This window comes from Chanodichthys erythropterus, chromosome 12 (assembly GCF_024489055.1).
Source record: "Chanodichthys erythropterus isolate Z2021 chromosome 12, ASM2448905v1, whole genome shotgun sequence".
NCBI lineage: Eukaryota > Metazoa > Chordata > Actinopteri > Cypriniformes > Xenocyprididae > Chanodichthys > Chanodichthys erythropterus.
In genome coordinates, this window is record NC_090232.1 from 2,493,656 (window position 1) to 2,520,468 (window position 26,813).

The following is a 26,813-nucleotide window of genomic DNA, read 5'->3' on the forward strand; positions in this document are numbered from 1 at the left end:
CAACGATTTTGACATTTTGAATTTGCCGCTTTCGCGCCGCTGTCGGTCGCTGTGGTGACCGGAGGAAGAAGCCGTTGATGAGGCATTCTGGGATACTGGAGGACCCAACAACGCTCCTACTGTGATGGCGACCAATATCGAGCAGATTTTCAGGGATTTTGTAATGAGTAAGATTAAAGAAATCGAGGATGAAACTCAAGAAATCAGGTAAAACGTTCGACCTTTTACTCGTGACTTAAGATATCGCGACAGTTTCATTAAGAACGCGTTGATTTGATTTAGCTGATTAGCTAAACATTAGCTGTTATGATCACTGTAGTGTACACAAACTCTACTGAGGTACAGTGTTTAAACATTTAATGATAGTTTTGAGACTGAATTGTGTATTGTCGGTTCAAGTGTCGCTGTTTGTTGCCATGTGTACGTTACCACATATTCCATGCTTCATCGTGTTGATATAGCGTTGAAATTACAAGTTACTCCAGTGTAAAAAAAAAAAATGTTTTGTGTAATTAAAGCTGTAGATTGGCCAATGAAGGTTACCATGGTTAACTGAGCTTCCACCATTATTGTTTCATATAAATGGGTGACATTTTAAAATGGTATCACTTGTGTTATCATAATTGTTTATTCGTTATATTTACCCAGTGGTAACACAATTGCTGGGAAGTTGCCAATCAGTGACAGAACTGTTATGTGTTTTATCTGAAAGACAAAAACTTCATTTTTTTGACAATACTGTTATTTATCTCTTTATTATGAAGATTATTTGAAGCAATATGTAAAGTGTGATTGAACCATAGTAGCACCATGGTAAATGTCCAGAAACCAAAATTGCACCATGGTAAATGTTTAAAAAACAAATTTGCACCATGGTGAATGTCCAAAAACCATAGTAGCATCATGGTAAATGTCCAAAATCCATAGTAGTACCATGGTAAATGTCCAAAAACCATAGTAGCACCATTGCAAATGTCCAAAAACCAAAATTGCACCATGGTGAATGTCCAAAAACCATAGTAGCACCATTGTAAATGTCCAAAACCAAAATTGCACCGTGGTAAATGTCCAAAAACTAAAATTGCACCATGGTAAATGTCCAAAAACCATAGTAGCACCATGGTAAATGTCCAAAAACCATATTAGTACCATGATAAATGTCCAAAAAACAAAATTGCACTGTGGTAAATGTCCAAAAACCATGGTAGTACAATGTTACATGCCCCAAAATAGTGTCTTACATGTCCAATGAGCACTGAAAATTACTTTAGTGGGTCTTACAGCATTTTCTTTGTATTCCTGAGAGTAAAGCCGCGCACACACTTAACGATTGTAAGGCCGATTATGAATGTAAATTGATACTGATTGCACTCAAACACGTCCAGTCAGAGCCAGTTGCGTTCAGTCTGCAATTACAGTCGGTGTTCAAATTCTATGTGTAAGTATTTAAATCTGCTTCAGTCGTAGGAAACAATCACTGTGTGTTGAGCACAGTCTTAGAATGTTTTAGCTAGTCATTAAATGTGTGCCCGGCTTAAGAGATTATTTCTGAGATTATGAATTGTACAATTCTGTTGAATTGTACGTTGTAGGTGACAGACACATTTTGGGAATTTTACTCAAGAAATCAACAAAGACAGTGGACTTAATCTACATCTATGTCATGTTTTAAATAAGCAAAAAAATGTTTTTTCATTCAGTGTGACAGATGAGCCACAATCTGAACCTGTGACAGAGACAATAGAAGATGGACAAAAGGAAGAAAAAATTAACACACCAACAGGTTAGTTGTCAATACACCTATGTTTTTTGTGTTTTCTGACATATATTCTATCACTAATAAGTCTTTGCTTTCACTGCAGATAAAATCACACACACTGACCCCCAAGATAACCATGGTAAAGAGGACACCAGCACTAAACACAGGAAGAGTAAAAAGCACAAAAAACACAAAAGCAAAAAGAAGAGAAAGAAACGGAAAGAAGGAAAAGACAGTAGCTCAGAGACTGAGTCTGACAAAGAGACCCATGAAAGGTGAGACAGTTCGGGGCACTTGCAAAAGACAATTAATGTTAGTTTAGTCACCCTAAATTGACAATGACTTCAGTGCTTCCCACAGGTTTGAAATATACATGTGGTGGTAACCAGGTGGAAAATCCTCCTATTACCCATGGCACAAAAATTGTCTACTACATGTGACAAACAACAAATAATGTGTGATTTTTATCAATATTTGTATTTATTGAAACTAATTTTAATTACATAGGCTACTTTTACATTTAATTACATACTAATATTATGCATTGTAAATTATGCAAAATTATCGCATTTAAATGGTAGAGTTCTCCTTGCTTTGTCATATAGTGTCTCTCTCAGTGAATGGGACACATTTTAATCATACTAGTAAAATTTATATATTGAATAATATAACCTTTTTCCTCCTGTAGGGGAGCATCCCCAGGCAGAGACTACAATTAAATGGAAATCAAATCAAATACAATTTATTGTGTAATCAAAATGCCAGTAATGCCCAGAAAAAAAAACAAAAAAAAAAAAAACTTAACCAGCTTTTGATGCTGGCACTGAAGAACACGTTGAATAATGCAGACTAAAATACGGTGATGAGCCGAAGCCTGCTGCCGGTTTCATATGAGTTTTAAAGGGGACTGAGGCGATCACAAATTAGTGTACATATTACAGAGTTAATAGCAAATTTGTAGGTGGGGCTGGGTGGAAATTTAGGGGAGCTAAAGCCCTCCTAAAATGGGCCTAGTGATGCCTCTGGTTATATTCACAAAATGTGACAAGATCTGTTTGCTTAATGTTTAGGGATCAACTTCAGAGTAGAATCAGATGTTTATTGGATAAAAGTCTTTCTTCATTACCTTTGATTATTCATACTGTTGGATCAGTCTCCTCTCTAATGGTTTTAATTTACGGCTGTTCAAATTAATCTTAACGGGTTTGATTTTGTGGTTGTTTTCAAAGTTTTTATTCCTAATGAGCTCATTTTTTCCTGTGTTTGTTTGTTGTCCAAAGTGGAAAGAAAAAGAAGAGAAAGAAGAAGAAAAAAAGCAAAGATGCAGACAAAGTGAAAAGGTCTGGCTCAAGGTCTGAAAGCTCTTCAGCATCTGGTTCTGAATCTGAGTCTGAATCAAAACCTTCTAATGAAAATACGAAGTCCTCTTCAGCAGGTAAGATTTCAAAGTCTGAGCTCAAAGACACATCTGATGTTTTGCCTGACATTATTCCCAAGATGGAGAATTCTGTCCGCAAAAGCACTGAAAACGAAAAGCCCAAGGATAAGAAAACAAGTTCCAGCAGAACATCTAAAAGTAAGGACACTTCTAGAGGATCAAGATCACCCCGATGGAAGTCAGGACGCAGATCAAGATCTCGGTCTTCAAAACGGCAACGGCGATCAAAGTCAACCTCCCGCTCCAGAAATAGCTCCAAAAAGAGGTCACATCAACAGAGAGAGAGAAGTAGATCAAGGTCAAAGAGGCGCAACAATCGGTCCAGGTCTCATTCTGTCAGAAGAAGCAAACATTCAAGATCCAGGTCGCGCTCCAGGCGAACTAGATCAAGGTCTATTGTGATCTCAAGGAAGAACAGAAGGTCTGTGTCAAAATCTAGGTCTCGCTCACCACGGCGTTCCAGGAGTAAGTCTCGAAGTAGAACGAAACCTTCTAAATCAAGGTCCGTTTCAAAATCAAGGTCTGATCTGAAAGATAAACTAAAGAAAACTGAATTGATTAAGAATGAAACAGATCTAGCAGTGGACAATAATACAAGTTGTGCAATGGAAATACAGAAAAGTGTGTCTCAGAATACAACTGAGAATGGAAAAAGTCCAACATTGGCTGTGAACTCGGACACCAAGTTGTTTGAGGTAGCGTCCATCAGCACGAGTTCTGGTTTCAACACAGTTGCCGTCACTGGATCTTGGCGGCCAGTCCCCTTCTTGGCAGAGCCATCTGAGACCAAGTCTTCCCAGAAGTGCATTACACCTGAGTTGCCTTTGGAAGTGACCAATATATCTGAAGAACCCTCAACGTTCTCAACCATTACGCCAAAAGATTCAGAGTGTGCTGCCAACCTTGACAAGAAAGAAACCAACACAAATCCAATAACCGGCATAGAGACTTCAATCAAGAGGAACTCAACCTCACCATCCAAATCTCCCAGTCAACAACAAACGTCCTCAAGATCCAAAGTAGCTGCACGATCCAGATCAAAGTCGTCATCGAAAAAGAGAAAATCCAGGTCGCCTTCACGAAAGTCTCGATCGCCCTCTGAAAGAAAATCGCACAAGTCCAGAACAAAGAGCAAACGTTCGAAATCGAGGTCGCCCAAAAAGAGAAGATCGAGATCTCGCTCACAAGGCCGTAGGAGGAAATCTCGAACTCCCGACAGAAGCAGACGGTCTAAATCAAGAAAGAGGTCTCGCTCACATTCGAGGAGGAGATCTCGATCCGGCTCACGCTGGAGAAGAGGTTTCGGAAGCCGATCGCTAAATCAGCGGGACAGATGGAAGCGAGAACCCAGTCGCTCTCCAGTCCTCATTCTCCGTAAGAAAAGATCAACGTCCAGAACTCGACGTAGTGCCAGCAAGACACCTCCACGTCTTACGGAACTTGGTATGAAGAAACTTTGGAATTCTATCCTTTACTTTTACACTACCGGTCAACATTTTCTGAATTATTAAAGGATTAATTCACTTTCAAATAAAATTTTCCTGATAATTTACTCACCCCCATATCATCCAAGATGTTCTTGTCTTTCTTTATTCAGTCGAAAAGAAATTAAGGTTTTTGATGAAAACATTCCAGGATTATTCTCCTTATAGTGGACTTCAATGGCCTCAAAAGTCAAAATTATAGTTTCAATGCAGCTTCAAAGGGCTTTAAATGATACCAGACGAGGAATAAGAGTTTTATCTTGAGAAATGATCGGCCATTTTTGGAAAAAAATTTAAATGGATATGCTTTATATAAACAAATGATCGCCTTCCAAGTGGTTCCGCCAAAACCGCACTTTCGTATTCTTCAAAAAGTTTACGCTGTATGTCCTATGCCTTTCTCTATTCTACTTACGGAACGAACGCAGTGCCAGTTCCATTTTTTCCGTAAGTAGAATACAAAAGTGCGGTTTTGGCGGAACCACTTGGAAGGCGATTTCATTTCATTCGTTTTTATAAAGCATATATATTTACAATTTTTTTCGAAAATGACTGATTGTTTCGCTAGATAAGACTCTTATTCCTCGTATCATTTAAAGCTCTTTGAAGCTGCACTGAAACTGTAATTTTGACCTTTAACCGTTTGGTGCCCATTGAAGTCCTCTATAAGGAGAATAATCCTGGAATGTTTTCATCAAAAACCTTAATTTCTTTTCAACTGAAGTAAGAAGGACATGGACATCTTGGATGACATGGGGGTGAGTAAATTATCAGGAAAATTTTATTTGAAAATATATTGGATTGGTTTTCTCTCACTGTTGTTTTTCCTATATCCAGATAAGGAGCAGTTGCTGGAAATAGCTAAGGCTAATGCTGCAGCTATGTGTGCCAAGGCAGGCGTGCCCATCCCAGAGAGTCTCAGGCCCAAAGCTGTTCTTCAACTACCCTTGCAATCCCAAAATTCTACATCCTTGTCCTTAACCATGCCAGTGATGACAAACATGACTATGAATGCTGCTATGGCTAGTATGACTGCCGCCACCATGACCGCTGCTTTGTCCAGCATGGGTGCCTTGGCTTCATTCCCACAAATGGCCCCACTACCCACAATCGTCAACAAGCCACCATCTTCAGCCACACCTAATCTTGCCAGTATTGAAGAAGCCAAAAAGAAAGTGACAAAACAGGCGAACACCTTCAGCATTAAAGAGCTAACAGAGGTAAGGGTTGTGCATGTGCTTGCGGTTTGGTGTTTCTTGGTCTGCATTGAGTCAACGGTTTATTTAATCCTTCAGAGATGCAAGAAGATAGCCGAGAGTAAGGAAGAGATGGCCATCGCAAAACCACACGTGTCAGACGATGAAGAGGATGAGAAGCTATGTGGAGCTTCCCTTAAGGAGAATAAGGGCATTGCCTTCAGTCTCGGTGTAAGTGTCTCACTTTTTCGCATCACTGTTACTGTTGTTCATACTTGAGGTTAGGTTCATTAACTCATAGTATTACACTTCAGACCACATTAAACTTGGCCAACACTATTTGTGTTACAAACATGAATTTTACCATAAATTATGAAGTGGGCTTTAACTTTTCTGTGTTCTCTTGTCTTTCAGAGTACCTCATTAAAGCCGGCTGCCCGAACCGAAGTGGCCTTTGCTAAGGAGTTCCCGGTGTCCTCCGGATCCCAGCATAGGAAGAAGGAGGCTGATGGTGCCTATGGGGAATGGGTGCCGGTCGAAAAGAAAACAGAAAAGCCGCCTGCGACAGTAGTTTCTGGGACTGAGGAAACCACCAAGGAAAATGATAGTGTCTTTCCTGAAGCACCTTCTCAAGTCAGTGTTCAGCTTCTGAAATGCAACAAATTGATCTCAAATAAGCCTCATCTACAGCTTGTCTAAGCTCTTGTCTTTCGTTTCCAGCCTGTGGACATCACATTGGCCGTCAGTGAGAGAGCGGTTGCACAGAAGAGATTGGCGGAAAACCCTTTCGACATCAATGCCATGTGTATGCTCAATCGGGCTCAGGAGCAAGTACGTTTGGGTTTGAGAGCATACATGGTCCATAAATCACAGAAAGTGTCGGCTAATTTAATCTTGCTTTTAGCTACTAGTATGTGTAGCAGTGTTGTTATTGTTAACTAAACTATTCAAATCTATTTTAAATGACTAAAGCTAAATAAGTTGAAGCAACTGAAAAAAAAATAGCTGTATAAAAAAGATGTATAGAAATAACAAAATTAATAAAACTTAAACTAAAATTAAAATGACAACAGAAAATATAATATTACTGTAGTGGCCAAAAGTGATGTCCAGAGGGGATATGTGTTTTTAATGACCCAAGATGTCTGATTATGTGAACAAAATATGAGAAAAATATTTAATATTTTTTAAGTATGAAGGAAAAACAAAACTCTAAACTTGGTTAAGGTATTTATCTGGCAAAATTATTTGGCAAAAAAAGGCAAACTACAGCTATGGGTTTATTTTAATATGCAAAAAAAGTGCATAGAAAATCAAAAAGATGACAGGAAAAAGCATACACTGACTACAACATAAGTTAGTTATTGATTATTAATATTTGCTCTCCTGTTTTTGCAGGGGTTCATCATCTCTATGTATGACAGCCTGTCCAAAAATGAAGTTGGCATTATTTGGCATGTTTTTATTGCGTTATCGCAAATAAAACAATTGGCTCCAAGCACAACTATGCAAAATCTTTAACAAATTGGTAATAATATTTATATTATGGGTGAAGATGTCAATTTTCCTAGACTGGACATCTCTTTTGGCCACTACTGTATATAATCAAATTTAATATTAAATTAAATCAGCTACTAGTATGAGTGTAGCAGTGCTGTTATTGTTAACTAAAAATCTACTTAAAATCCGTTTTCGGTTATTGAAATAAAACTGAAATAAAATACAAATATTAGAAAGTGATATGAAAAACTTAATATGAAATATGAAAAACTTGAGTGAAAATTAGAAATGTGCCTTTGCAATTAAATAAGCTGAATTTGAAGTACTAAAATTACTGAGACTGAATAAAAATAACGATATAGAAATAAGTGCTTTTGTAATTTTTTTTTTTAATAACAAAATTACTAAAATTAAAATAAAATATTAATAAATACTATAGTAGTATATAAATAATACTAAAATAACACTGGAGTGCAGTGCTCTGTTTTGCCACATTTCCAATGATTTCCCTCACAATCGGTGCAGAAAATATTAAAAAACTGCATATATTCTAGAGTTGCATGATTAATTGTTAAGATTGTGATCACGATTCAAACACCCACGCGATCTCATTCCTAAATGAGAACAATTTGCCTGTCTATTAAACCTTTGACAAAATCACACCAGAACATTCCTTACTAATCTATGTTGGCGCTGCCGCTGAGCCAGAGAGAGCTGTTGTCATGTATATAGGCATGGGCGACATTTGAGTCTCTAGTTAGGGGGGGCAAGAATTTATTTATTTATTTATTTTTTTTGCAGGTAAACATCTTTTTGTACCTGCATCAGCAAATTATTCGCGGAAGTTTTAAGCAAACAAGTTTAAGTTTGCTTGTTCTTTTTTTTTACTTATTTATTTAATAATTCACTTAATTGTATTATCACGGGAAATGACGCGGACGATATCTGGAATCAGAGTTCATCATTTTCAGCAACTGATGATAAAGAAAAATGTCACGTCGCAATATTGATAATAGGTATTACGATTTTAAACCATGAAGCCGAGCCAGTTGATATCACACAAACAATGAGCAAACTTTGCGTGAGAGTTATGCGGATGAAGTCTCACTGGAGAACAGTAGCGGCTCCTTGCCATAAATATAGGTAGGGCAGATTCTGGGTGTTAACGTTAGTTTATTATAAACATTTTAACCCAACCTGCTGGGTTTGTCCATATTTTACCCAGCTTGGTTTTTTTTTTACCCAGCATTTTTTAGAGTGTAGTTTATTATAAACACTTTGCAAGCTTTATATTCTAATCGCTGAACACATCAGACACACTTTTGGCAGAATTTGAATGTCCTTGCGTTATTCAGCCTGAGGGTGGCGCTCTAATGATGATCGACAGACTTTAGTACACACAACACACAAAATCTTAGAATTGTATTTATTGCTTCCGAATTTTGTTTGTAGAATATTGTTTTAGAATAGTTATGTAGGAATTCGAGAAATGAGCACATTTAAATTAAAGGGTTTATACCCTCATTAATGTTATACGCTACTCCATATAGGAAGAACAGACATGCCAAACAGTTACTGACCTGATGCAGACACATATCTGAAGCGTGACTGATATCGTCTTGGTCTGGAGCGAGGTGTACGTGAGGTGTGTTTAACGTGGAAATAAGCGGGGCAGCCAGAAATCTGCCACTATGGCTCTCTATGAGAGGGTGCTGCAATTCAATTTTTCACCACAGATTTACATAGGAAAGTTGTGTGGCGCTGTAGAGCTGGGATGGGGCTTCCCCGCTTAGTATTATGAATACATGCCTGTCGAATCCATGCGCTACAATTAAATATATCCAGCTCACTTTACGACTTAAAGTAGTCTAGAAAATCTGAAAATTATTTGTTGCAGAATGCTGAACACATTTATAATGTATTATTAATTCAGTGTACATAGGGGTAGGCCTATTAATATTTTGGTAAGGCTCTGCCCCACCTGCCCATACAGAGCCGCGGCTGGTACAGAAACTGAAAGTAAAAACCATAGACTGTGGTAAAAACTGAGCTTTTGGCATCTTTCGGCGCATATCCTCTTAGAGACTATTAATTTATTTTCTTAATATTTCTCTTGTGGTCCATAGTGAGGAAAAAAATGTAAAATTTTACGAAAATAAACTAGTTGTTTTTTAAATGAGTATCCAACTAATCTTTTATCCTCACTCACAGCGCATCGGTTATGCGGTGATGCGCTATGATATTGTGTGGAAAATTAATTACAATATTATCTGAATAATAAAAGTAGCATAATAATAATAAGAGGAATTTAATAGCCTACCAGACAAATTATATATATATATATATATATATATATATAGATATAGATATATATATATATATATATATAAACCGCTCCAAATTGTAGTGGACGAGCTGACGGCTCACATCGGGAAAAATTATTGCCCCCCCTAATGCCGCCCATGTATATAGGTATGAAACAGCTCCACAAACAGTGTTTTCAACCACACAGTATCATAATTTCTGCTACAAATATTCAAATTATCACAGAAATACTGAGATAAAAGTATATCATTTGAATATAAACACTGATGTCTACTGAAGCGATCGAAATAGAGCAAATTGAAAGTAGCTTTGCGCTTCAAATAACGATTGTATCGATTACATCGTTACACCAGTAGGTGGTGACAAGTGACTGTTAAAAAATGCATTTGTCATTGAATCATTCATTCAAGAGTTTCGTTCAAAAACACTGATTCATTCAGTAATGAAACAAGTATTTATGAGTGAGTCATTGAATCATTCACTCAACCTGATTTTCTTTATTGTAACAATTCATTCAAATAAACTATAACATTTTAAATGGACTGCAGCAATTAACATTTTGTCAGAACCTCTAATAAATTACATGATATTTTTTTTTTGTTTTCTGTTCAGAATGATGGGAGAATTTGTTGTGATTCTCAATTTATCCAGAGTCGTGCTGCTCTAATACATTCTGTATTAGCCTAGGTTTAAAACTTAGTTTCAATTTATCATGATTTCGTTGCTCATGTCTGGTAATAACATCCACAGGTTGATGCATGGGCCCAGTCCAACACCATTCCCGGCCTCTTCACAGGTTCAACAGGCGCTCAAGTGCTCTCATCTGACGAGCTCTCTAACAGTGGCCCACAAGCCTGGATTAAGAAGGTAAAGCCCTGAGTCAACGGCACCACTCTTACAATTAATCTGGACATACATTGTGCTTGATGGTTTGTGTTTTGCATCATATATGTGTGTTAAATTCCCAAGAATCATAAAAGTTGACAACATGAAAGTTGGTATATTGCAGTCAGATGCTTATGACTTACTGTGCTTATATTTACACTGTTCAGACATACGCTCACATTGCACTTGAAGGGTAAAATAGATCCTGAAATGCTCTCAAACTCAAAATACCCATCATCCCCTTTTATAAGGCATATAAGAATTGTCATCTGTGATTACTTTGCCAATTGGTGTACCCAACTGAGCTGTTAATCAGACCGCAGTCCAATGATAGTTCACACCGGCCGCTTTTTAATTAATAAGTATTGATCTTTGCACTGAGCATGACGTCAGTGTATCCGTGGAAACGATCTTGTCAAAAGACAGATCAGAGCTGTGCGTTTACTGACGTCAGCTGAAAGAAAGAAAAAGAGCTTGTCTTTTCTTTTAAAGGGGACCTATTATGCCCTTTTTCAAAGTCTTGATGTTGTTTTTGTGCTCTACTAGAGCAGGTTTTCCTGCTTGAATGTTGATTATTTTCCTCATATTCTCTATTGTTGCAGCTCCTCTCTTCCCAGTCTGTCAGTAACGTTCTGTTTAGTTCCTGTCTCTATGAAGCCCCTCCTTCTGAAAGCATAATGTGCTCTGATTGGTCGGCTGGAGCAGTGTGTTGTGATTGGTGTTTGGGAAATTATCATAACCGCCAGTTTTATCACACTACTAACTCAACCAGGCTCCGCGCCTTTATTCTGCGAATTAACTCCTGCTGGAGGGACTTTTTCATGCTTTACCCAACTTTACACACTAAAAAAGCATAATAGGACCCCTTTAAGTGCAAATATTTGACTTGATCGTGATCTTTTGAAGGAAACGAGCCTCTCTTGATTAAAATAAGCAGCGCAGAAGCAGTTGGACGGGTACACCACTTGTGCATGGTCATGCAGATGTTTTATATGTGAAATTCTGTCGTAGCAGATGCAATGATGGATGGGCAGCACATCTCACTTTACTCATCTAAAAAGTGTCTTTTGAGAGAGGGGAGGAAGGAAGAGGATGTGAAGTAAGTCTCTCCGCCCCTCCTCTGAATGACCTGGAACCTTCCAATGAGTAGAGAAATATGCATCAGGATCCGACTCTGAAATCTGCAGAAAATGGCCAATGTATGCACACCGGTGACCACATGATTTCAACCTACAGTTAGATTAGTGAACTATATTAATGTGCACTACTGTTCAGACATGTGGGGTTGGTAAGATTTCTCTCATGTTCACTTGGGATGCACGATATATCGGCCAATTAAATGTTCATTTTTAATGTTATCGTTATCGGCCTTATAAAAGAAATTGGCTGATATATTAAAGCCGATAAATAATGGATTATTTCCTTCTGCGGAGACACTGTTCACAGATGCGCACTGTTCACCATGATGGTTTTGAATGGCTTGAAATATGATTGAATTTACTTCAAAAAGTAAAATACAGCACAGGTCTGTATTTAAGGCTACATTATAATTTAATGAGAACATTATAATTGTAGCTTTTATTGGTGAGACTTTTGTTTTTGTAATCAGGCTCAAAAATTATATAAAAAGATTTATCAGCCAATATATCGGTTATCGGCTTTCAAATATGAAGAATTATCATTTATCGGACAATTTTCATATCTGTGCATCCCTAATATTCACCAAGGCTGCATTTATTTGATCAAAAATACAGTAAAAATCATGAAATATATTATTACCATTTAAAATAGCTGTTTTCTATGTGAATATGTTGTAAAATGTAATTTATTTCTTTGATGCAAAGCTGAATTTTCAGCAATCTTCAGTGTCACATGATCCTTCAGAAATCATGCTGATTTGCTGTTCAAGAAACATTTCTGATTATTATCAATGTATTATTACATAAATATTTTTGTGAAAACCGTGACACTTTTTTTAATTTCAGGATCCTAACATGAATAGAAAGTCAAAAAGAACAGCATTAATTTGAAATGGAAATCTTTGTAACATTATACATGTCTTTACTGTAACCTTTGCTCAATTTAATGCATCCTTGCTGAATAAAAAAAAATAAAAAATTACTGACATCAAATTTTAAACATTAGTGTAAATGTAAAGTAGTGTCTTTTTCATATTGATGTACTTTTATTAAAGCAATAAATCACTTGAAGTCGTATGTTACAGTTACTCTAAGAGGTTTTAGGCACTCCTAAAAACCCTTTTGGTCTTATTATTATTCAATTTACACAACATAAGCCTTTCAGTCAAAAGTGTATACATACATGTGTTTGCAATGAGTCTCGTTGTAGCTGAGAAGGCTTTGGATGCTGACTGACATGTAATACAAACTTTACATTTAAGACATGAAGTTTTATTTTAGACTGCAGAGAGATCATAGCATTCACACAACTAAATACGGCTCATTTATTCAGGGCAGTGTTACCAAAGATACGACAGTCTCAATGTATAAACCTGTGTGATATGTTTGGAGCTCACTCTTTATTTAAGAGCGGGATCCAAATTGTTCAAATGATATTGAAGGTGGAAGGAGCATTTGACCCTGATGTAGTCTAAAATTGATTTCCGGAGAGGAAGCATCGAAAGGGTCAATGTTTGCTCCTTTTGGGATTTTTTTTTTTTTTTTTTTGGCATCCACTGCCAGCGAGGCTCAAGCTCATTGGTTGGGTTGGGACACGGATGGACGAGGGGTGGGGGCTCACAGTTTGACCTGTGAACTCTCACCCCTCTGTATGGACACTTGTTGCAGGGTCAGTCCTTGTAGCTGCCTTGTTGCCATGGTCAGAGTCAGGCCCCTTCTATTCACGTCAGATGCTCGGCCGATGATGGGGGCCTAGGTACGTACGTCCTCCAGCACCCTTCCTTCTATTCATGTGGATTTGTGTGTGAACTGATGCATTTCTGCCATGTGCTCTTGTTTGTTTCCACTGAACCGACTCAAAGCCTGAGTTCTGTTCAGGACGGTATTGATGCTTCGCCTGTTGAAGGCTTGCACATTAAATTAGTTATGTGTTATGTGTAAGATATACACTACCGGTTAAAAGGTTTGGAATTATGATTTTTTTTTTTTAAATGTTTTACATTTTAAACCAAAGCTGCATTTACTTGGTCCAAAAAATAAATAAATAAATAAATAAAAACAGCAAAATTGTGAAATATTATTAGAATTTAAAATAGCTGTTTTCTATGTGAATATATTGTAAAATGCAATTTATGCCTGTTTTTTTTTTTTTTAGTATCATTGCTCCAGTCTTCAGTGTCACATGGTCCTTCAGAAATCATTCTGATGTGATGATTTGCTGCTTTTCTGATTATTATCAATGTTGAAAACAGTTAAACTGATGCATTTTATTTTTCAGGATTCTGTGATGAATAGAAAGTTCAAAAGAACAGCATTTATTTGAAATAGAATATTTTTTAACATTATAAATGTCTTTACTTTTGATTAGTTTAATGCACAAAATTTTGAATGGTGGTTGAGTTTCCACAAAAATGTTTTCAACATTGATAATAATCATAAATGTTTCTTGAGCAGCAAATCATCATATTAGAATGATTTCTGAAGGATCATGTGACACTGAAGACTGGAGTAATGATGCTGAAAATTCAGCTTTGATCACTGGATATAAATTACAATTTACTAATATATTCACATAGAAAACATCTGTTTTAAATTGTAATAATATTTCACTATTTTTGATGAATTTTTGATCAAATAAATGCAGCCATGGTGGTGTTTATATGTATATTTATACTAGTTTAGTCTTTTAAACTGCTTTAAATAACTACATTTAAACAATTTTCATATTCTATATTATAACAACTTGAACTGTTAAAATGTAAATTCAGGCTATATTATTTTATCTAGTCTTTTATTTTAAACACAACTCCGGTTGAAATGATGCGACCCGCCCGAACGAGCGAATCTCTCACTACTCGTCGTTTCTCTCCGTTTGCCTCTCTTTCTCTCTGTCTGAATCTGTCCCGTTCCATTCAGGACCAGTTCCTGCGGGCCGCACCGGTCTCGGGCGGGATGGGCGAGTTGTTGATGAGGAAGATGGGATGGCGTTCAGGGGAGGGTTTGGGGAAGCACAGGGAAGGCACAGTGGAGCCCATTATTATCGACTTCAAAACGGACCGCAAGGGTGAGAGCAGGCCGCGAAGAAGCCATTGCGTGATGATGTCATCGCTAATATGCTAGTCATGATGTCATGTGCTTCTGTCTCTTCAGGGCTTGTAGCAGAAGGAGAAAAAACCCAGAAGTCTGGCAACATTGTGGTGATGAAGGATCTTCTAGGTGAGTGTTTGATCACAAGACACGTGACGTGACATACCCAACATTATCCTACCCACTAACAGGTGCCGTGATGAAGAGATAATATTCACTTCACCTGTCAGTGCTCATAATGTTTTGCCTGATCGTTGTCTGTCAGGCTTTACAAGTCAGAGATTGGTTGATGAAATGTGGGCTTCACAACCCTAACTAGGGCTGGGTAAAAAATATAGATTTCTCGATTTTAATCGATTCTCATTTTTATGAACGGTTATCGATTCTTAAATCCCAAGAATCGATTAGTCTGTTTTCAGTTGAGCAGAATATGTAGCTCCTCCCATCCAATAAATCGCAATAATCTTTGTTACTTTTGATATGAAGCAAAGTCTCAGATTTCAAATGACGTCCATCTTATGAGATTCAGAAAATAAATACGATTTTGGCGCTGTTTAATGTGGCGTGACAGATCGCTTTAGCGCCTCAGTTAAAGAGAAGCATGTGATCATCCTCTCCTCCGCTTTAATACCAGTTACAGCGAAATAAACATGCATGAACATCTGAAGGTATGTTAAAATATACAGTACAACTTACCGAAATATCATGTCTCGTGTAATCGCTCAATCAGTGTTTCAACCTCGGAAAGACTCAATAAAACAGCTTCAATGTCACGTAACGTCACATTTAGCGATGCACCGTTACATATTATTATAATGTTCTTCAATATTTAATGCATGTTTGAATAAATCAGCTGACTCTCATGTGTAGTTAACAGCATTAGTTGAGAGATTTTTTTCCTCTAGAAAAATGTGCTGTAACTGAAATACTACATCCAAAATAATCAAAATCTTAATCGAATTTAATCGAAAGCATGTGAATCTAATCGTGAAAATTGTGTCAATACCCAGCCCTAACCCTAACTCTACCCCAAATGTGAAATCAGCTTGCTTATGGGACTTTGTATAAATCATGTTTATTCCGCCTGCAGGGAAGCATCCCGTATCTGCTCTGATGGAGATGTGCAATAAGAAGAAGTGGCTGCAGCCGGAGTTTGTGATGGTGCACCACAGCGGACCCGACCACCGCAAGAACTTTCTGTTCAAGGTTAGTTTTTTTTTTTTTTTAATACAATTTTTTATTGTTTTGCATAAAAATATTATGTAAAACCCACTAAAAATAAAATAAAGTAAATAAATTACTTTAAATAGATAAAGTAAATAAAGTATTTTCAAATGGGATGTGAATTTAGACATCACAATATTATAACAAACCAGAGTTGTGTCCCTAATGATGTACTATACACTATAGGTGCGTCCCAATTTGTGTATTAATACACTATTCTATGCTGTTTTTAAGTATAAATAGTGTAAGTAGTTCACACAGTAAATTCCAAAAAGAAAAAGTGCACTTTAAAGGTGCAGTGTTAAAGATGTCATTGTCTGAGACAGCAGATAGTCAGTCGAGCACTGAGGTTTCTTTTTACTTCTAACAAAGAATGGTCTCTGCTTCTAATAAAACAGACAGCTACTACTACTGCTACTTCGTGCGTATTCAACGTAGTGATGATGCAAGCTGCCTCTAAAAACACCAACGAACATAGTGAGGAAACGCGCTCTGTAGAGCAGTTTGTCCATTTAGGGTTACTGTAGAACCATGCTGGTGCAAAAGGACTGCTTAACATGTAAGGGGACCCGTGGTGTATGAGATAGAAATGGCTTATTCTGAGGTAATACATACACAACAGTTCATTATGTAAGGTCTTTACACACCACTCAAAACATAGTTATGTATATTAAATTGCATTTTTGTCAATAGATCCTCTGCACACTGCACCTTTAAACACCCGGATGATGCACTAAATTAACGTTAAAAATGAAGTGTGGAGTGTGGGACACTTTATGCACTCAACTGTCGCAGCTTTAAAAACCATTGAATTGAAAATTGAATTTACCTTGGCATAGTTGAATAACAAGACTTCAGTACATGGAAAAGACATACATTGAGTTTCAAACTCCATTGTTTCCTCCTTATATAAATCTCATTTGTTTAAAAGACCTCCGAAGAACAGGCGAATCTCAACATAACATTGGGATCATTAATATGTACGCCCCCAATATTTGCATATGCCAGCCCATGTTCAAGGCATTACACAAGGGCAGCCAGTATTAACGTCTGGATCTGTGCACAGCTGAATCATCAGACTAGGTAAGCAAGCAAGAACAACAGTGAAAAATGGCAGATGGAGCGATAATAACTGACATGATCCATGATATCATGATAATTTTAGTGATATTTGTAAATTGTCTTTCTAAATGTTTCGTTAGCATGTTGTTAATGTACTGTTAAATGTGATTAAAGTTACCATTGTTTCTTACTGTATTCACGGAGACAAGAACCGTCGTTATTTTCATTATTAAACACTTGCACTCTGTATAATTCATAAACACAACTTCATTCTTTATAAATCTCTCCAACAGTGTGTAATGTTAGCTTTAGCCACAGAGCACTATCAAACTCATTCAGAATCAAATGTAAACATCCAAATAAACACTGTACTTGCGCGATTAGACATGCTGCATGACGAACACTTTGTAAAGATCCATTTTGAGGGTTATATTAGCTGTGTGAACTTTGTTTATGCAATGATAGTGGAGAGCTCGAGAGGGGGCGGAGAGTGCGAGCAATTAAAGGGGCCGCAGCCTGAATCGGCGCATTTCTAATTAGGCAGTTAAAAAAATTAATTTAAAAAAAATCTATGTGGTATTTTGAGATGAAACTTCACAGACACATTCAGGGGACACCTTAGACTTATGTTACATCTTGTAAAAAAAACATTCGATGGCACCTTTAAATTGTGTAGCGGAGGGGGAGGGGCTATTAGACTTCAATGATGAATGACAAAAATAACATTCAAACGCTACATGCATAGTGTAGATTGAGTCATTTGGGACACAACTTGTGCACTTATACTATGTTCTATGTACTCAACTGTGTGATGTATGGATGTTATAAGGTTATTTGTAGTGATGGCCGATTTCGAAACACTGCTTTATGAAGCTCCGAAGCTTCATGAATCTTTTTGTTTCGAATCAGTGATTCGGAGCGTGTATCAAACTGCCAAAGTCACGTGATTTTAGTGAACGAGGCTTCATTACGTCATCACTGTTTCGAAACAGTTCGAAATTTCAATGGTTCACCGATAGAGGGCGATGATAAAGTGAGCCCATGAATCATGCAGATTCACAGAACTATTGAACAAGTGTCTAGGGCTTTACCCTATGGTATTACCTGATCTCCGATCAGTTTTATACAGTTGTAGATGTTTTAATTATACATTAGAATAATTAAAATTAATAGTGGTAGTTATTAATATCTTATTTGCCTGTTTAGCTTGAGTCGTGGAACAGAGAAACAAGCCTTTAAAATTGATAAAAGAACAAATATTATACAGACACTCTATATTTAATCTTATTAGATGATTAGTTAATTCCATTTAATTGATTTTACTTTAAATAAAACTTTTGCAATACATTTGTTAAAGTGTATTTTTAATGCATGTTTGGCCTGAGTTTTGTTGCATTTGCACTGCTCTGACCGCTAGGGGTCAGCGTGGAGACGGGTGTCAGATTGTTTCGAAGCCTCGAATCATTACGGCACATTTGATTCAGCTGCTTCAGTGTTTCATGAAGCTTCGATCTGCCCATCACTAGTTATTTGTGTCATCCAACATCAGTCTGGAAGCCCCTTCCCTTCTGTTACATGAGGAAAGCAGGAACAGCTGAGTGTTTGAAGTGTCCAACAGTCCAACATTTTTTTTTTCTTTTCTTTTTTCTGTTAATTAGGTAACTTATTTTTGTAATATTCCGTTTGAACACACTATTCACACTATACTATAAACGGCATAGAACAGAGCATAAGTACATGAATTGGGAAGCACCTTAGGAATCCACAATATTGGAAAAAAACTTTTTTTCTGCTAAAAACTATAAATATATATGTTGCAATATGAAAAATAATGCAGTGTTTCACTAGGTGAGTGGAATAGTTTTATTTGGAAATATTAATCATAGAATGATTGTGGTGATTTTGTAGGGGAGTGCATACAATTTTGTAAATTATTTGAAAATGACTTTTTAATCTGAAGACTTCTTTTAGTGTGACCCATCCTTTTAGGGCTGAATGGTTTGGGAAAATTTTGAAAAAATGGGTATTCAAATTTGATTTACTCTTTGTAAGAACCAACTCAGACTTCATAAGTAATGAAAAGTAACCTTACAATGATTTTATTAAAAATCTCTTTCCACTTGAGTTATCATAAGACACATTCCTACTGTTTTTGACCAGTTAATTATTATTAAATAGCTATAATAATCATTATAATTATATATTTTTTAAATATATATATTTAATGAGTATTAGATAATTTAAATAAATAAATTAAAAAGATGAAATATATTTTAATAAAATGAATGCAATTTTTTATTTTATAGTACAACTGTAGCCCTTAAAGCTTCTCTTTTGTTGACAACAGCCAGTTTCTAAAGAATAGTTTTTGAATGGGGCATTGTGCACCAAATAAATAGTTTGGTCTAGTGTTACTTGAGTCAGCAGATCTGTTTGTGTGTCCGTCAGGTGGTGGTGAACGGATGTGATTACCAGCCACAGACTGCCAGTCCCAATAAGAAACACGCCAAGGCGATGGCGGCCACAGTCGCGCTGCAGGCGATGGGAGAGGTGGCGGGAGACGGCGTTCATACCGGCCCCGTGTTCACAGCGGCCACCAACATGTGATGCTCTCTGAGCCTCCTATTGAGTGCACAGCGCTTTGATTTCATTTCCCATGCATACGTGTTATGCATTTTTTGTAATTTTGGCTTATTTTCTTGATTTGGTAAACTGTGACCTTTGCACGCCAATGAAATGAGACTAGCATGTACACGGGTAACGAGTACGTTGTTCACTACGTTTGAACCGTGAGGGTTCGCTGTATTTTATTGTTTTAGACTGTTATTGTTTATGTTTGCTCTTGTAAATGTTTCATGCATGCTTTAAAACTGTTTTATCTTCATGAACAAAGTGTTTGTCTTTGCTTTGTATTTTTACCAGCCCCGGTCCATTGCATCTTCTTCTCTGAAGGCTTGTGTTCTGTTGCTGGCAGAGAACAAGTTTTTGTGATGAAACACAGAATAAACTGAAAATCATGTCACTGGAAAATGATGCTCTTTATTGTGTCCGGTCAGTTTGACAAAATTTACAATGTTGCAGTATTTGTTAAAGATAATCTTCCACGTACAAAATGCATAAAACTCCTTTCGGTTGATCAGCATTAGAAACACATCAACATACAAACTGCAATCGAACAAACCAAAGAAAAATTGCATGCGCAAGAATTTACATTTTTGCAGATCTCATCTGAAGCTATAATGTCAGAATGCCTTCAACAAATGTACTGTCCGGTTTATTTTGTGACAAAGATGAAATGTAAGTTCATATTTTGATTCATGCTTTAAAGGATGGTAAAATGAGATCAGATTTCAAAAACTAGAAATACTTTGAGCATACAAATAAATTAACAGCACCATTTAAAGATAAATTAATGAATAGCACCATACTCAAAGATTCACCAATCAAAGTAACAAAATATTTTATTTTAAACATTAGCTTCACAAACTTGATTTTTTTTATTTTAAAACCCAAGGCAAAGTCCCCATTTTTTCAGGTAATATGTGGGTTTAGTTATTAAAACAATGCCAGAGCGCATTTTTTAATTTTTATATATATGCGTGTGTGATATACAGGATTTTTAGGATATTAAGATAAGTATTAAATAGCATTGAGCATTGTAAGCAAACAGTTGTGCTCCACAAATAAGACAAGGTATATTAAAAAAATACATATTTTGTTGAACCAACCAACTATATTTTCACAGCTCACAAAACTGCAATGGAAATGTCTGAAACATAAATCCCTTCATTACTTTTCTCTCAAAAACTCAGATTCTTCCAGATAGCAGCAATAATCCCAGAACGACTGCAGTAACGAGCAGAACTCCACTGATGAGTCCAATGCGGATCCAGGGAGTCTTCTCATCCGAGAGGAACTCGAGAGGATCACGCTGACCTGAGAGGAAACGCCTCGCTTTAAACATGAATCATAAAGAAATACGCTGCTCTGACCTGAAACTGGGCAAAATGTTCATCTTAACCTAAAGCTGTAATGATGCTCTACATTAGATGTGTTTCAGGCTCAGCTGTTGGTACTTGTAGAGTGTTCGTGGCCTTTGATCGTTGAAATAATAGAGCTTGATGTTTATGAAAACATACTGTAACTTTCAGAACTAAAATCTTCTTCAGTCCAAAAAGAGCATTTATTGAGCATAAATAGCTTGTTCTGAAATCTCAGATTTTTTGAGAACATAATCACAAATACATTAAATGACATTTTTGGGTGAACTAAACCCAGATAACTTTCTTACAGTAACTTTATGATTGCAACTGATTAAAAGTTAATTTTTACCTCTGATCTAGATCACATATAAATGAAAATTATTATTTTAATACTTTTTTATATAGTATAAAGTCAATTTTGTTCATTGAAATTTTATATATATATATATATATATATATATATATATATATATATATATATATATATATATATATAAATAACACTATTAATAAATAAATTGAAATTATTTTAATTCTTTTATATATTAAAATTATTTTCATGGATTGAATATTATATATATTTTAGATAGAACTCATATATTACATTAAATATTTGAACTTTATAAATATTAAATATTCCAATATTATTATAATATATAATACATTATAGTATATAATATTACCATATATAATACTTGAATATTATATTAAATACTTTAGCAATACTTGACCTGTTGCCTCGGCAAATAAATGAAAATAAAATAAGTTAGAGTGGAGGTACTAAAACTACTAAATAATATAATATAATTAATATAATATAATATAATATAATATAATACTAAAATGCAAGTGACATTTGAGCGCTCTGGCAGTGAATTTCAATGGTCTGTTCTTCATACAACAATATAATTTGACTTGGATATAGTGCACAGGTTGTATGGACTACATTATAAATTTCATTTATAAGAATTATAAGCTTTGAATGCTTAAGAAAAAGTTCAAAACTCACCAGAAACGGTGCCTGCCTCTGTCATCAGCAGAAATAGTGTTGTAAGAGAGAAACACAGATTGCATAAATCAGCCCCAGGATTAGACAGCACCAACATTATATGAGAAGAATCAGTCATTGATAAAACATTTATTGACTGCTACTAATATTAGGAGGTTGTGTGGGGATCAGCAGCAGTACCTTCAGCTCTCTCTGGCGCTGTGCTGCTCACTTCAGTTTGAGTGCTGGCAGCATATGCGTGAGCTGGTGCCGTGCGGCCCGCTTCAGTTTGACTGCTCGCAACAGCCGTCCAAGTTGGCACGCTTGTGCTCGTGTGAGTGTGAGAGGTCACGCTGGCACTGGAGACTGAGTCCATGAGGTCTGTCATCCCTGAAGACGCCGCTGAGGAGAAGAGAGAGAGGTTACATGACAACATATGGTGCGTTTTTAAACTCTCTAAATGTGTTTCAGGTGTGTTTTGCTTTTTAATGTTTTTAATTAATTTATGAAGCCAATGTAAACTTTATCGTTATATAGTGTATTATATTACAATGCTATTATATATTGTGCAGGGAATTAGCTTATTTTGTTGTAAATGAAAAAGCCTATAGATATTGTGGTATTCTGCCTAATTTCTCACTGACACGACCCCAACTCGTAAAGATCGGGGCTTAAAGGTGCAGTAAGCGATCGGACCTAGCGCCACAACACACATGTAGCCCATCCCATCATGAGTGGACACGCCCCCTACTGCTGATTGGCTCACTCTCTCTCCTCCCCCATCATGAGTGGAAACACCCCCTACTGCTGATTGGCTCACTCTCTCTCCTCCCCCATCATGAGTGGACACACCCCTTACAACTGATTGGCTCTCTCTCTCCTCCCCCACCATGAGTGGACACAACCCTTACAGCTGATTGGCTCACTCTCCTCCTCCATCTTGAGTGGACACACCCCTTACGACTGATTGGCTCACTCTGTCTCCTCCCCCATCTTGAGTGGACACACCCCTTACATCTGATTGGCTCACTCTCCTCCTCCATCATGAGTGGACAAACCCCCTTACAGCTGATTGGCTCACTCTCACTCCTCCCCCATCATGAGTGGACACACCCCTTACATCTGATTGGCTCACTGTCTCTCCTCCTCCATCATGAGTGGACACACCCCTTACAGCTGATTGGCTCACTCTGTCTTCTTCTCCATCTTGAGTGGACACACCCCTTACAGCTGATTGGCTCACTCTCACTCCTCCCCCATCATGAGTGGACACACCCCTTACAGCTGACTGGCTCACTCTCACTCCTCCCCCATCATGAGTGGACACACCCCTTACAGCTGATTGGCTCACTCTTTCTCCTCCCCCATCATGAGTGGACACACCCCTTACAGCTGATTGGCTCTTTCTCCTCCCCCATCAAGAGTGGACACACCCCTTACATCTGATTGGCTCACTGTCTCTCCTCCTCCATCATGAGTGGACACACCCCTTACAGCTGATTGGCTCACTCTGTCTTCTTCTCCATCTTGAGTGGACACACCCCTTACAGCTGATTGGCTCACTCTCACTCCTCCCCCATCATGAGTGGACACACCCCTTACAGCTGACTGGCTCACTCTCACTCCTCCCCCATCATGAGTGGACACACCCCTTACAGCTGATTGGCTCACTCTTTCTCCTCCCCCATCATGAGTGGACACACCCCTTACAGCTGATTGGCTCTTTCTCCTCCCCCATCATGAGTGGACACACCCCTTACAGCTGATTGGCTCTTTCTCCTCCCCCATCATGAGTGGACACACCCCCTACAACTGATTGGCTCACTCTTTCTCCTCCCCCATCATGAGTGGCCACACCCCTTACAGCTGACTGGCTCACTCTCACTCCTCCCCCATCATGAGTGGACACACCCCTTACAGCTGATTGGCTCTTTCTCCTCCCCCATCATGAGTGGACACACCCCTTACAGCTGATTGGCTCTTTCTCCTCCCCCATCATGAGTGGACACACCCCTTACAGCTGATTGGCTCTTTCTCCTCCCCCATCATGAGTGGACACACCCCTTACAGCTGATTGGCTCTTTCTCCTCCCCCATCATGAGTGGCCACACCCCCTTACTGCTGCATAAGTGTGTTTTCGTGTGACAGTAACTCAGGAAATACAGTTTGTGGTAATCAGCTGAACACGTACGTACCCCAAACCATGAGCACGTGCCTCTCCGGGAATCCGCTCCGCGGCGCCTCGTAATCGGTGCTCTTGTAACGGCACTGATAATCGCCCTGGTCGAAAACACTCACCGACATGATGGTCAGTGAGAAGACACCGCGAAAGATGTCGTGTCTGGGCGGTAATGCGATGATGCTGTAATCAATACTGACGTCCATCTTTCCAGAGCTCAATCGCAGAATTTCTTTGTCATCTTTCAGCCACTGGATGTAGATGTCTTCCCATGGTTTATTTTTAGGGATATTGCCAAAGCACTCCAAAGTGATATCCTCACCCTCAAACGTTTCAACATGATCAGGGAACAGCTTTGGGTCCACTGAAACACAAGAGACATTTACATTACACTTTCTCTTAAACTTGTGTTGATGCTTTTACTACTACTTTTGATTTTTTTTTAATTATTATTTTTATTAATGCTGTAAAAATGCGATCATGCACGCGATTAACTTTCAGTTTAACGTGTTAAAAACATTTTACGCAATTAACGCGTCATCAGTTTTTTCCGTCATCCTTTAGCTAGCATTATATTATACGATCACACGATCATTCATTCAAGTGCTATAAGATGCAAAACTGCCACACACAATCTGATAGGGCAGCATTATTCGTCAGAACACCGGCCGCATTTAGACTTCTTTCACACTTGAACGGACAAAAACATACAAAATTATGCCAAAATGCCCGTTTTGTTGAGTATCGTTGTAAACACAGTCTCAAATAAAGTCTTAAATGAACGTAAAGAGTAATCGTAATGAAAATAGGATGCAGATCCGCGTCATATGCATTTAAAGGTCTTAAAGTGACAGCAGCCTAATAAACTGCTGCTGTCTGTCATTAATGTTAATCAAAGAACAAAAGACAAAGAGAAAATCACTCACTGCTTTTGACTGAATAACTTCTGTAGCTTTAATAAGGATTAATCTATATTTAATTTATAAATTATGCAGTGTAGACTGTGAAGTGTTTGATAACTTCATTCAATTTCTGTACATTTCCTACCTGTTTGATCAAATATTTAAAATATACTGTCTTTATGTTGTTTCTATATTAATTTGGATATTAAATGTGAAATTACAACAATACAAAAATATTTAAAAAAAATTAATGTCAAATGTGCGATTGATTGGTTAATTTTTTAATCTATTGACAGCACTACTTTTTTATTAATCGTTATTTTAGTACATTATTAAACTTAATGGAAATAAGAACAACTTTTTTTAAAATCATTAACATTTGTTTTATCATCAATGTTTTTGGTGGGAAAAAATTCTTTCTTGATAGTTTCATTTTGCAAATTAAACAATTAAAACAACTTGTAAAAAGTTTTCCTAGTGTACTAATTTAAATCAACTAGTTAGTAATTGTCTCGGTTACTTACTCAACACATGCAGTAATACAGAGCAAATGGGTTTGTTTCCCTCCCAGAGACATTCGTATACGTCTCCATCGTTCGGCATCACATCTGACAGAACGAGGGAAAAGTCCTTAGACTCGGCAGGATCCTTGAGGAAGTTGACCCGCCCTTCAAACGCCCTCCCGACCGTGATGACGCCTCCGTTCAGAGAGATCACGTCTTTTCCCATCGCCTCCCAGTGAAGCTGCAGCTCTTCCACGGGGAATCCTGAACCATTGCAGGGCAAGATCACGCTTTCCCCGAGAATCACCTGGACCTCCGACGTCTGCAGGAAGAACCCTAGACAGACTGGATGAGGACGTGAGATGAGAAAAATCATTCCCAACACCAGAGCTTTTAATATCAATTAAATATCAAATGGTAAACAGAAGAAATTCATCACATACCACAGAGGGAAGCAATAAAAACTAATGTAGTGCCAAGAATATTCATGTCCTCTCAGAAAACCTGTTAAATAATAATAATAATAATAAATATTTAATCTATTATCTCCTCAAAATGTGCGTTCCATTTCAAATATATAAATATTTACATTTTTGCAATTATTTCATTATTTAAATCTATCAAAAAATAAATACTATACAATTTACATGTATTTTCCATATTACAATAAAATTTAGATCTTAAAATAATATCCAACAAACACACACACACACACATATCACATATTATATTTATTCGAACTTAATATATGTACAGTACAGTCCAAAAGTTTGGAACCACTAAGATTTTTCATGTTTTTAAAAGAAGTTTCGTCTGCTCACCAAGGCTACATTTATTTAATTAAAAATACAGTAAAAAACAGTAATATTGTGAAATATTATTACAATTTAAAATAACTGTGTACTATTTAAATATATTTGACAAAGTAATTTATTCCTGTGATCAAAGCTGAATTTTCAGCATCATTACTCCAGTCTTCAGTGTCACATGATCCTTCAGAAATCATTCTGATATGCTGATCTGCTGCTCAAGAAACATTTAATGTGTACAATTGTACAAAATATTTGTGTACAATATTTTTTTTCAGGATTATTTGATGAATAGAAAGTTCAAAAGAACAGTGTTTATCTGAAATCTAATCTTTTGTAACATTATAAAT

At 37.1% G+C, this 26,813-nt stretch overlaps 2 protein-coding genes across 9 annotated transcripts; one reads left to right on the forward strand and one right to left on the reverse strand.

The window, feature by feature from the left end:
- The first annotated feature begins 85 nt into the window (after positions 1 to 85).
- On the forward strand, positions 86 to 20,146 carry LOC137031873 (protein SON). Of its 8 annotated transcripts, XM_067403211.1 has the most exons (13): positions 86 to 207; positions 1,701 to 1,783; positions 1,863 to 2,034; positions 3,040 to 4,640; positions 5,519 to 5,901; positions 5,977 to 6,108; positions 6,292 to 6,510; positions 6,598 to 6,708; positions 10,453 to 10,569; positions 14,643 to 14,790; positions 14,877 to 14,942; positions 15,904 to 16,019; positions 19,548 to 20,146. In XM_067403211.1, exons 1-13 carry the CDS (start codon positions 125 to 127, stop codon positions 19,704 to 19,706), a joined length of 3,390 nt encoding a protein of 1,129 aa, XP_067259312.1. In that variant the 5' UTR covers positions 86 to 124; the 3' UTR covers positions 19,707 to 20,146. The 8 variants fall into 8 exon arrangements, 4 of the variants coding, with proteins under 4 accessions (XP_067259312.1, XP_067259313.1, XP_067259314.1 ...); XR_010896623.1 differs by lacking the exons at positions 14,643 to 14,790; positions 19,548 to 20,146 and having other exon boundaries at positions 15,904 to 15,986; XR_010896620.1 differs by lacking the exons at positions 14,877 to 14,942; positions 15,904 to 16,019; positions 19,548 to 20,146 and adding an exon at positions 13,395 to 13,482 and having other exon boundaries at positions 14,643 to 14,779.
- Positions 20,147 to 20,205: 59 nt separating this feature from the next.
- Positions 20,206 to 26,346, reverse strand: LOC137031572 (uncharacterized). Its single transcript, XM_067402605.1, has 6 exons — positions 26,098 to 26,346; positions 25,676 to 25,999; positions 24,266 to 24,613; positions 22,272 to 22,472; positions 22,092 to 22,109; positions 20,206 to 21,035 (listed from the first exon to the last, which is right to left on the reverse strand). Exons 1-6 carry the CDS (start codon positions 26,141 to 26,143, stop codon positions 20,908 to 20,910), a joined length of 1,065 nt encoding a protein of 354 aa, XP_067258706.1. The 5' UTR covers positions 26,144 to 26,346; the 3' UTR covers positions 20,206 to 20,907.
- Between the last annotated feature and the right edge of the window lie 467 nt (positions 26,347 to 26,813).